General features: G+C 24.8%; 2 protein-coding genes across 2 annotated transcripts; both read left to right on the top strand.

Moving 5' to 3' along the window:
* The first annotated feature begins 282 nt into the window (after positions 1-282).
* Positions 283-4,359, top strand: LOC128954365 (nose resistant to fluoxetine protein 6-like). Its single transcript, XM_054299941.1, has 8 exons — positions 283-978; positions 1,045-1,141; positions 1,248-1,661; positions 2,072-2,360; positions 2,845-3,373; positions 3,901-4,043; positions 4,118-4,285; positions 4,348-4,359. Exons 1-8 carry the CDS (start codon positions 399-401, stop codon positions 4,357-4,359), a joined length of 2,232 nt encoding a protein of 743 aa, XP_054155916.1. The 5' UTR covers positions 283-398.
* Positions 4,360-5,044: 685 nt separating this feature from the next.
* On the top strand, positions 5,045-7,385 carry LOC128954364 (L-sorbose 1-dehydrogenase-like). Its single transcript, XM_054299940.1, has 3 exons — positions 5,045-5,565; positions 5,971-6,383; positions 6,454-7,385. The coding sequence occupies exons 1-3, from the start codon at positions 5,045-5,047 to the stop codon at positions 7,383-7,385; spliced, it is 1,866 nt and encodes a 621-aa protein (XP_054155915.1).
* The last annotated feature ends 4,853 nt before the right edge of the window (positions 7,386-12,238 follow it).

Raw genomic sequence — 12,238 nt, 5'->3', positions numbered from 1 at the left:
TAAATAATTCAAAAAAATTATAAAAATTTCTAATATATATATATATGATATATAAAAAAATGATTATAAATATCTATAAAAAACAACAATTTACTACTAGTAATAATAGTTATAATAATAATTTAGTTAAAATATTATCATTAATATCATTACTAATAATAATATTATTAACAAATATTTTATCTATAAATTGTTATAATAATCGCAATAATAATAATCGCAATAATCATAATAATAATAATAATACTAATAATTTAAATAATAATAATACCAATACTAATACAGTTTATGATGACCTGATAACCGATAATTTCCAATACTATCTAAACAAATGGAAACACGTGTACGACAGGGGCTCCGGTAGTCCTATAAGAAGTCGGGTTCAGACAGTAGACGATATGCTGGCCATACATAACCGTTTCGAGCGTACCGTACGCTATCTGATGGCACCGTCGGCTACCAGTCGACTACGGTTCAGGGCATTGAAATTGTTCGGTACGTTTGCCCTGGCCCTGGGCCAGCAACTATCGCCCGACTGTTTGGTCAGCATATTGAAAATAGTCTATTCGATGGGTAGGGGCGAACAGTGGGCTCTGAAGTTTGCCGACTCGGCCGGCCGTCCCGTTGATCCGGGACTACTCGAAGGTCTGACATCGAGTTTCGGCGATTACACCGAATGTCTATCGATTGTTAGTCCAGAATCTATGTTCATACCCGAGATTGTTGGCCAGTATTGTCTGGTCAAACCATTGATGCCCTATCCGTCTATGGATTCGCTGGGCATGAATCTAACCGATCCGAAACTAATGGCCCGCAACCGATTTGCACGACTAATGGACGGCTACCGGTTACCACATTTGCAAACAGTCAGGGCATTTGTCGAGGCCATGAATGTCGGTAAGGGTGCACTGTTCAGGTACGGCCTATGCATACCTGGCCAGTGTAGTGCCCAGGAGATTGAAAAGTTGATTAATAAAAGTAATTATTGTTTTTTTTTGTTTTGTTTAAAAAAATAAAATAATTTTTTTTTTGTTTTGAATCAAGTACAATTTCCCATAACACATATACCGCTAGAAGTGGGACCCGAGTGTCAGGTCAAGGGTCAGCATAGGTCACTGGACGGACATCAAACTGTGGCTATGTATTATACATATTATTATTATTATTATTAATTTAAATATTTTTACTAATTATATATATAATTATTTTTTGTTTGTTTGTTTTTTTTGCTACAATTTGATGGACAGCCTAATACTAGGACTGTTGGCTATACTAGCCATATCAAGTACATGCTATGATTATATAACAACTGTTAGCAACCAAAACTACCAGTCCACCAACCATCAGACTGTCCATCGATGTTCAGATGAATGGTTAACTAGTTTTTCATTGATAAAAAACACCCGTTCCCTGTACTCGGTTGATGGTAGTAGTAGTAGTAATACTACTAATAATAATAGTAGCAAATATGCCTCACTGGATACCATCAGATTGTTGCTCATACTGGCCGTCCATATGGCCCATGCCTTCCAGTATACGACATCACTGGGTATTATTGCACTGAAAAAACTATACTCCCGAGTGTTTCCCGCAATATTTGAGGACAAGGAGTATATGTTTAGTCGAAATTATTTGGTCATCGATTCGTTGATAACTTTGAGGTATTTTTTTAATAAATAAAAAAGTAATTAATAATAATTTCACTTATAATTTGCAACAACAAAAAATAATAAATTATATATTTTTTATTAATTATTATTATTATATTTTTTACTAATTATTTTTATTATTATAAATGTATTGATATTATTATTATTATTAATAATAGTTAAAAATAGCTAAAATAATAATTGTTAATAATTTAATATATATAATCAATTATTTAATGAAAAATTAGACAATAAATTTTAGATAATAGACTTAATAAAAAATAATAATTGTAATAATAAAGTATATAAACTTTATTAAAAAAAATATATAATGCATATTATTTTTAATTATGATAATTAAATTTAAAAAAATGTTCATGTTTAATTAATTAATTAAATAATTTATTTATTAATTTATCTAGCGGATTTTTACTATCGTATAGCGTCTATAGTAAACTACAAAAAAATAATGGCCGACTAAATTATCTGACATTTATATTGAAACGTTGGCTACGCTTTGCAACCCTAATGTTTGGCTCTGTCCTATTTATCTATCTGTTCCCGTTGACCGGTTCGGGTCCCATATGGCATATAGGGGTCGGTTGGGTGACCACTGGCTGCCAAAACAGTCAAAACTTGTGGAAAATGCTGTTTTTTGTCCATAATTTCAGGGATGAACACTTGGAACGGCTATCCATAGCTAACTCTAAAGTATTATTATTATAATTATTATTATTAACTAAAAAAATAATTATTAAACTATTAATTTTTTACTGATAGTTAATTAATTAGTAATAGTTAGCAATAGATATCTTATAATTATTAAAAAAAATTACTACTAATTATAATAATGTAATAAATAATTATTAATATAATTACTAATAGATTTATAGCAAATATAGTCCATAATTAGAAAATAAGTAGTAATAGTAATACTTAGTGTTTTAGTTATCTTATTATTATTATTATTAAATTTTTAACTAATAATTTAACTAATAACTAAAATTATTAATTAATATTATTACTCTATATTAATAAATAATTAAAATATAATAGGATAATTAAATAAAAATATATTATAAAATAGTAAATATATACTTATTTAAATAGTTATCGATTTAATTACTAATTAAATTATTATTATTATTATTAATAATTTTGTTGTTTTTGTTGCCCTACTACTACTAACTACTAGTGCAATCCGCCCAGTTGGTTTTTAGGTGTCCTAATGCAACTAACCCTAGCCGGTCCTCTAGTTGTATTGTTAGTCTATCGTAGCCGAAAATATGGTACCCTAGCACTGGTAGTATTGCTAGCTATCGGGTTGTTTGCCAGTATCGGGCCCTACCTATTGTTTAACATCCGACCCTATTTGCAGCTCTGGGATCTGGATGCCATTATCTATACTGTATCCAAATCGTTTACCTGGTACAATTTTACGGCCAACAATTTCATAACTGCCTTTACGGTAGGCATAGGCTATGGATTATTGTTGAATAGTAGTAGTAGTAGACATAAAAAATCAATTAGTAAACTTGCAACCCTACTACTCAATTGGCTATCCCTGGCCACTTGCTTAGCCGTTTATTTCTATAATATTACATTCTGGCACCTGGATCATTCGGCACCGTTAGTCAATATACTTCTATGGCTAACCATTGGTAAACTATTCTATTGTCTTGGATTTGGTTGGCTATGTTTTGCATTGTGCACCGGTAGGGCAGGTATGTCATAATAATTATTGTCAACATTTATCAGCAAGCTAAATTAATATATAGTAGTTTTTATTTCAATACAAATAAATAATTATATAAATATATTTAGTTAATATTTAAAATTAGTTAGATAGTTAAATTATAGTAGCATAAATAAATTATTAGATAAATAGTATTTTTTAAAAAATAAATAAATAAATTTAGTTAATAAATAAAATTAGTTAGCTAGTTAAATTATAGTAGCATAAATAAATTATTAGATAAATAATTAAAAAAAATAAATATTTAACTATAATTATATTGTTAACTATACTATTAATTTATTAAATTTTTAAAAAAAAACTAATTAATAGTATGGTTAACAATATAATTATAGTTTATTTATTCAAAAAAAAATTATTTATCTAATAATTTATTTATGCAACTATAATTAACTAGCTAACTAATTTTTTTTAAAAAACTAATCAATTTCACTTTAATTTTTTCAAAAATATTTTCTAAAAATTAATAAAAAAATGCTTATAATTTTGGTATAGAATTGCTAAACAAAATATTATCATGGTACATTTTACGGCCAATTGCTAGACTATCGTTTGGTATCTATATATTACACTATTTGGTTATTATGAACCGTATATTTACCAATCATTATACCTATAATATGACCGATAAATATATGGTATAGTAATAATAATAATAATAATTTTTTGAAAAAAACTAAAATTTTAAAATTAAAATTTTATTTTTTTTTAGTATGAACATTTTATTGTCGACCTAATCTATGATATACTATTGGCTTATGTATTCTATATGATTATTGAATGTCCATTGACTAACATAACGGAGCTATTGTTTGGTGGTGGCTGCCGGTGCAGCTACAGGAGCCGCCGCCAAATTGATCATGATCAATTGCCATTATTAGTTAATAATAAAAAATCAGCATCTGATTAATAATAATAATAATAACAAGAAAAATTATCAAGTTATTTTTTTAACATAATAATAATAATAATTTAGATTTTTTAAAATATAATTATAGCTAAGCTTTTTTTTTAAAAAAAAATTGTATAATATTTTGTTGATTAAAGTATTTTTTATTAAATATTATTATTTTTTAACAATATATATATTGTAATAAATAATTATTTGCAATACTATTAAAATATATATACAAAAAAAACTAAAAATAAAATAATATAAATTATAAATGATGGCAAAACAAAAAATTATATATATATATATATTTAATATATATATTAATAACTTATAATTTATTTATTAAAAAAATTATATACTGTATTTAATAGATAATTACCCACATATAATAAAAATTTATTGTTTTTTCATCATAAAATAAAATCATATAGATTTAATTGAAATTATTATTATTATTATTATTAGTTTATTATATGCCAGACATATAATATAATTTTAAATAATAATTTTTATAAAATATTATTTTAAATTAAATATAACTATTATTTTGTGTATTAACTATTAGTTAACTATTTTTTAAAAAATAAAATAAAATACTAAAAAAATGTTGAAAAGCTAACTAATAGACTAAATTAATAGTAAATATTTTTTCAACAATAGTTTCAATATTTTCGATATTGAAAACTATATATAAATTTATTGAAAAATTATTTAATTAAATATTATATATTTAAAAAAAATACAATGACTTTAATTACAAACAGTTTATCACTACAATTGATAACTATTGCAGTACTGACACTACAGCGACAATTGTCTCACAACAACATCAACAACAACAACAACAATAGCAATGGTAACCAATGGTCGGCGGTGGCCACTGATGGCTACGATTATATAGTAGTGGGATCGGGATCGTCGGGTGCTGTAGTGGCCGCCCGATTGGCCGCCGCCAATCCCACCATACGGGTATTGCTACTCGAAGCTGGCGGTCCGCAAAACGAAATAAGCGATATGCCCGGTCTGGCACCGGCACTGGTCGATACGGAATCCGATTGGCAATACAGGACAGTACCGCAGCAGCTACTCGGCCAGGCATTTAGGGACAGGCGTATACGGCAGCCGAAAGGTAAGGTTATTGGCGGTACATCGACCATCAATTGGATGCTCTATAATAGAGGCAATCGTCGAAGCTATGATAGCTGGGCCAGGGATTACGGTGCCCAGGGATGGTCCTATGATGAAGTGCTGCCCTATTTTAAAAGGTATTAATTTTAAAATTAAAAAAAATTATTTTTCAATTCATATACTGTATGAATATATATAAGGTATTACTGACTAAAAAAAGTTTATATTGAAACTAAATTAATTAGCAATTAATTCAATAATTAATTAATTAATTAAAAATATGGTATGTTTAGTTAAAAAAATCTAGTCAAGCACAAAATTATCAATTTTTTTATTATAAATAAAAAAAACAAAATTAGGGGATAAAAATTTTTTACAAAATAATTATCTATAATAAATTGATAATTTTAAAAAAAATTAACTAACATTAAAATAATCACATAATTAAATCAATTACTCATTAAAATAACTAAATAATTAATTAATTAATGGATTTCTAACCTTACATACCTGCACCACCATCACCACCACCACCGAAATAGATCGGAAAACAATACCGATGCTCGGGTTGTCCGTGAAAATCAGGGCTACCATGGCCAGGGTGGTCCCATGCAGGTAACATCCATGCAAAAACCGGATCAAATACTTGAACTGTTTCAGGACGTAATGAACCGGAACGGTATACCGACCAGGGATATCAATGGCGAGTCCCAGTTGGGCACCTGGATCTATCAGCTAACAGTTGACAGTCAGGGTACCAGATCGGGTACAGGCAATGCCTACATTGATCCGAATCCCTATCCAAATAATTTGCATATTCTGACCAATGCAATGGTCTATCGAGTGGTATTCGGTACTACAATAAATGGCCGGCCAATGGCCACTGGCGTACAGTTTCAGCTAAACGGTAGACTATTAACGGTAAACGCTAGCAGTGAGGTCATAGTATCGGCCGGTAAGACAGAGTCCAGTCCAGTCAATCACCGTATATCTAAATACATGTCTAAAATAAAATCACTCATTAGGTTGTATAGCCTCACCACAGTTGCTGATGCTATCGGGTATCGGTCCCAGAGATCATCTACAGTCACTGGGCATTAAAGTGATAGCCGACCTGCCGGTTGGCAACAATTTCCAAGATCATGTATTCATACATCACTACTATATGGTCAGCAATCAATCGTATGTAAACCCAACGGTTGGCCCGACTGTCCAGCAATTGTACGACTATTATGTCGATCATACGGGTCCGCTGACACAACTGGCCAATTCGATAACGTTTTTTTCGACTGCCGGCAATCGCGATGACCCCCAGTGGCCAAACGCTGTCATTGACGTGAATGCCTATAGTGTTAAGCGGACAATGAGAGAAGCGGTCAGTATCTACGGTACCGATAGATTGGACGAATGGCGCGACTACTGGCGCCCCTATATTGGCCAACCGTATGTACTGATAACAGCCGCTGTCTATCGGACCAAATCACGCGGTACTGTCCGTCTGAATACAACCAATCCCTGGGATCACCCACTGATCGATCCGAAATATCTGTCGGCCACTGAGGACATGGAGGCGTTGGTCGATATGACTAAAACCCTGTTCCGATTAACCCAATCGCCACCGTTTACCGATTATGCCCGTATGATACCGACACCGGTACCCGGTTGTCGGTTTTGCGGACCCGAACTACCGCTCTATCGATGCGATCAATATGTCCGCTGTATTATACGCCAGACGGCCGATACAGCCCTACATCCGGGCGGCGCATGTCGTATGGGTTCAGCCGATCGTCCGGATGTTGTAGTCGATCCGCGTCTACGTGTCAAAGGTGTCGGCCGATTGCGAGTGGCCGACTCGTCCGTGTTTCCCGAGTTGGCCAATGCTAATACACACGCGGCCAGCGTTATGGTCGGCGAAATGGCCGCACAAATGATCAAAAATGATAATAATTTATTATAACTATTAATTAATTAATTAATTATTTTTTGTGGAGGTATTAACTAATTAATAGATTATAAATTTTAGAAACATTTAATAAAAAAAATAAAATAAATATTAATATTAGTAAATTTTAAGTTAAATTTTTAAGTTAAATTTTTTAAATTTTTTAAATTATTAATTAAATCAAATTAATTAAATAATTAACTTGACATCTATCAGCAAATTTACTAAATTTTAATTAATATATTGATAATAATTTTTATTATTAAATTATGTTTTTTTACTGATTTTATCTGAAATTTATGATATATATATATATATATGATATATATTAAATAAATACTGTATTAATATTATTATTATTATTAATATTATTATAAATAAATAATTAATACCTAAAAACTACTTTATTACCCACATTAGGTATTATATTTATGATATATTTAAGTAAATAATATTACAGTATATATACAATATATTATGTTTGTCTATAGACATTGGCAGTACCAGTCAATGGCATCTATATTTGATACCCACTCACCCACTGTCATGTACTAATAAAAATAATAACCTATTAAATCAATATTTAACTAACTATTAATATATTAATTATTATTATTGAAATGTATTTAATATATACATAATAAAATATATGTTATATACATAAAGTATATAATAAATAGGTAGAAAAAAAATAAAAAGTTCATTGCTCAAATTAAATATAAAAATATTTCAATGTCAATGTCAATAGTAATAGTAATAATAATAATAATAATAATAATAATAATAATAATATTGTAAATTATAAATATAAATGTTTAATAAGTTATACTATAGTCTATGCTTTTAGTCTAATCAATACACTGTTTATTATGTCATTATTAATGTTTAACAAATTATTATTATTATTATTATTTAGTTTTGTTTTGTTGACCACTAAATACAGTCTAATAATATATAAATAAATTTATATATTATTTATCCTATATATTAACTCATCATCTATTGAACAATAATTTTTGTTTATTTTTATCATACATTTAATAAATAATACATTAATAATAATAATAATAATAATAAAACAGTCATTAAACTATATTTGTATAATACATATACATATACATATATATATATATATATATATATATATTGATTAATTGTGTGTAATATTATAGCAAATTAAATGTCAATTTACTTATTAATAAAAAAAACAGGATTTGCATTAGCAATACATGTCTATAAATACTAATTATATTATTAATGTATTTATTGTAATATTTGACATCAAAAAAATGTGTTTTTAATAAATGGTTTTTTTAAAAAAACAAAACACCAAAAATCGTCATAAATAATAATTTATATGATTGTATGACAAATAATGTTATTTATTTTTGTACAATAATAATAATAATAATTATTATTATATGTGGGTTTGACAAAAAATAATAAGTATAGAAATAAAGTTTTTAAAAAATATAAAATATAATAATAATAAAAAATAAAATAATAGTAAAGTATTAATAATAGTAATTACTATTATATAATACTGTTATTTTATACGACATTATTATATAATAATTTTATTTGTAACTTAAAAAAATATAAATATGTATAAACAATAAAATATATTATGTTTGCTAAAAAATAAAAAGCAATACAAAAAGTTAGAGATATAAAAAATAATATTCAAATTTGATTTTATATAAAAACAATATTTTTTTTTAAATAAATAATTTATTAGTTTTAAATGTTTTTTAAAAATTATTAGATTACATAGAAATCACAAGTAATTATTATTTTGTTTTTTACATATTATGTATAACATAATGTTATTAATATTATTTTTTTAAAAAAATATTAATATAATATTTAATGTATTACTACTACTACTACTACTACTACTACTACTACTACTACTACTACTACTACTACTACTACTACTACTACTACTACTACTACTACTACTACTACTACTACTAATACTACTACTACTACTACTACTATAAAGACCTTAATGTTGTAAACTTATACTTTATTATAAAATAATAGTAATAATAATAATAATTAATTGTAATACTAGATATATAAGTAGTTATAATATTAGGTAATAATAATTATTATTATATAAAAATCTCAATTATGTCATCTCAGTTATTTGATATCTTAATTGACACTATTATTATTATTATTATATACATGTATAATATTATATATATACAGTATATATTTGATTAATCAAGTTTATACATTATTATACAATAATTGGACTTATATTTCATATATACAGTATACTATTCAAATATTACTAGTAGTATATAATAAAATTGATACAAACAAAAAATATCATCTGTAATAAAGTTATTTTATTAATTGTATAAATTACTATAATTTATATCTTATACATGCAATATTATTTATATTGTAATATGATTGACACTATCTTTAAAAAAAAACATTATACATAACTATAGTCTAAAACAAAAATATATATTTCCTAATGATGTAGTTATTATGAGAGAGAGAGAGAGAGAGAGAGAGAGAGAGAGAGAGAGAAAAATGTTTTATAAATTATAATAAGTAATTTAGTAGTAATATATGTTAACCAATATTTTTGTTGTTGTATTAAAGTACTACAATATACATGTATACATACAGTATGTATATAATGTATATTACATTTTAAAAAAATATGGTTATAATTACTGCATATGACGTAAATTTTTTTTATTATAAAAAACTAAATTAATTAATATATAATAATATTATTTTTTTCAATAGTTTTAACACATAACAAAAAAAATCACTGTATGAATGACAAAGTATTAAATATATATATTTTTAAATTTTTTTTATCGTATATCAAATTTGTTAGGAAAAACGTCATAATTTTTTTTTGATATAAATTTTCTAATACTTATGTTATTTGCCAATAATTTATTTAATATTATATACTATTGTAGTTAAGTTGTACTCTAGTTTTAATGTAAAAAAAAATAATAATTTAAAGTTTAAAATAAAGAAATTTTTTAAAAATTAATTTATATTATAAATTATAATTAGTGATCATGATTAAAAATTCAATAATTTTTTAAATATTTTTTTTTTTGATAAATAATTAAATATTTATTTTTCAAATTTGTAACTATGATTTTTAAATGTCAATTAAATTAATTACGAAAGACTATTATGTAATAATGAATCACATGTACTATTAATCTAATAAATTTTTAATATTTTAGATAAATATTTTTTAGTAATCATAAATTAATTTTATTTTTATTTTTTGTGTAAAATAAATTGTGCAATATTATAAACAAATTTTAATTTTAACCAGAAAAAAACAAACTATAATTTATCAATAATTTAGTCTATAATAAATGTATAGTTTTTTTTTATATATAATTACAATACATTATTATTAGATAAATTGAACAGTAATTTTCACTCAATAATTATTGATAGATAATAATAATAATAATAATAAAAGATAAAATTTCTTATCATTTATTATACTGTATATGATAAATGACATGTACTGTATGTATGTCTACTATATTTATTGACCAGAAAAACAAACACTAATATCAAGGTTAACCTGAAAATAAATACATTTATTTGTTATACACTATTATCTATATAATATGTGTATATGTTTTGACTTAATAAATTTATTAGATTAGTGAGTGAGTGAGTGAGTGAGAGAGAGAGAGGGAGAGAGAGAGAGAGAAATTAATCAGAAAATATATGGTTTTGAAAAAACACATATTTTATATACAGTATATACAATATATATCATATATTTTAAGTAAATATATATATATATATATATAATTTATTACCTATGCTCTAATATCCCAATTTTATTTATTGATTATTAATTTTTTATAATATTATTATTTTTTTGTATTTTTCTGTATTATAATTTGACAAAAAAATAAATAAATTATATAATATACCAATGATATTGCAAAATATATTAATAATATTTTATTAATCAATATTTTATGCATACTATTACTATTACTACTATTCAATATATATATGTAAAACTATAGAAAACAAATTCAATTAAATAATTTATTGATTTGTAAATACCATATATATATATAAATTTTTATTTATGTATATGTTTGTGTCAATAACATGTTTACCTTTTTTTAAAAAAATAATATATGGAAAAAATAACTTAAATATTTTAAAATAATTAATAAATTTTTATTAAATAAACATTTAAGAGAAAAATAAAAGTTTTAAAGTTATGATCTCGTGTTACAAAATAGTTTTATAAAAATTAATAACAAATATTTAATACATTTATATATACATTTAGATTATAATCACACAAAAAAAACTATTAACTTTTTTTGTATACATTTATATTATCAAAAAATATATATTTATTAACAATAGCTGCTATTTTTTATTAAAAAAAATCCCACAAATAACAAACAATAATAATATTGTTTGATATGCTATACATAAACACATAAATATATATATACTGTACATAAAACTGTATATAAAAAATATCTAAACATCAAAATTTGATTTATTATTTTTTGGATATAATATAATATAAATAAAACACAAATTTTTATAATATAATATACTAAACAATATAAACATTTATATATATATAAAATTTAGATATTATCCTAATGTCAACTTTATTTTCACTGAAAACAATACGATATCTTTGTGTTATAAATATATTTTTTATGCAATAAAATTTCATATATATATATATATATACTGTATATATATTGAATGATATGTGAAATGTGAAAAAATATGTGTCATTTTCATTGGCATATTGTGTGTGTGTTTTGTTTGTGTATATATAATACAAAAATAATACAATCTTTTGACAG

The sequence above is a fragment of the Oppia nitens genome, unplaced genomic scaffold (genome assembly GCF_028296485.1).
Source record: "Oppia nitens isolate AA-2021 unplaced genomic scaffold, nextdenovo-longstitch-racon4-pilon3 scaffold27_pilon_pilon_pilon, whole genome shotgun sequence".
Classification (NCBI taxonomy): domain Eukaryota; kingdom Metazoa; phylum Arthropoda; class Arachnida; order Sarcoptiformes; family Oppiidae; genus Oppia; species Oppia nitens.
This window is presented reverse-complemented; position numbering and strand designations above follow the sequence as displayed.

Coding starts and splice junctions, on each gene's coding strand:
- LOC128954365 (XM_054299941.1), top strand. CDS start 399: ATGCTGGCCATACATAACCGTTTCGAGCGTACCGTACGCTATCTGATG. Junction 1,142..1,247: donor GGACATCAAACTGTGGCTAT/GTATTATACATA, acceptor TTTGATGGACAG/CCTAATACTAGGACTGTTGG. Junction 2,361..2,844: donor TATCCATAGCTAACTCTAAA/GTATTATTATTA, acceptor ACTAACTACTAG/TGCAATCCGCCCAGTTGGTT.
- LOC128954364 (XM_054299940.1), top strand. CDS start 5,045: ATGACTTTAATTACAAACAGTTTATCACTACAATTGATAACTATTGCA. Junction 5,566..5,970: donor GTGCTGCCCTATTTTAAAAG/GTATTAATTTTA, acceptor CCACCGAAATAG/ATCGGAAAACAATACCGATG. Junction 6,384..6,453: donor TGAGGTCATAGTATCGGCCG/GTAAGACAGAGT, acceptor ATCACTCATTAG/GTTGTATAGCCTCACCACAG.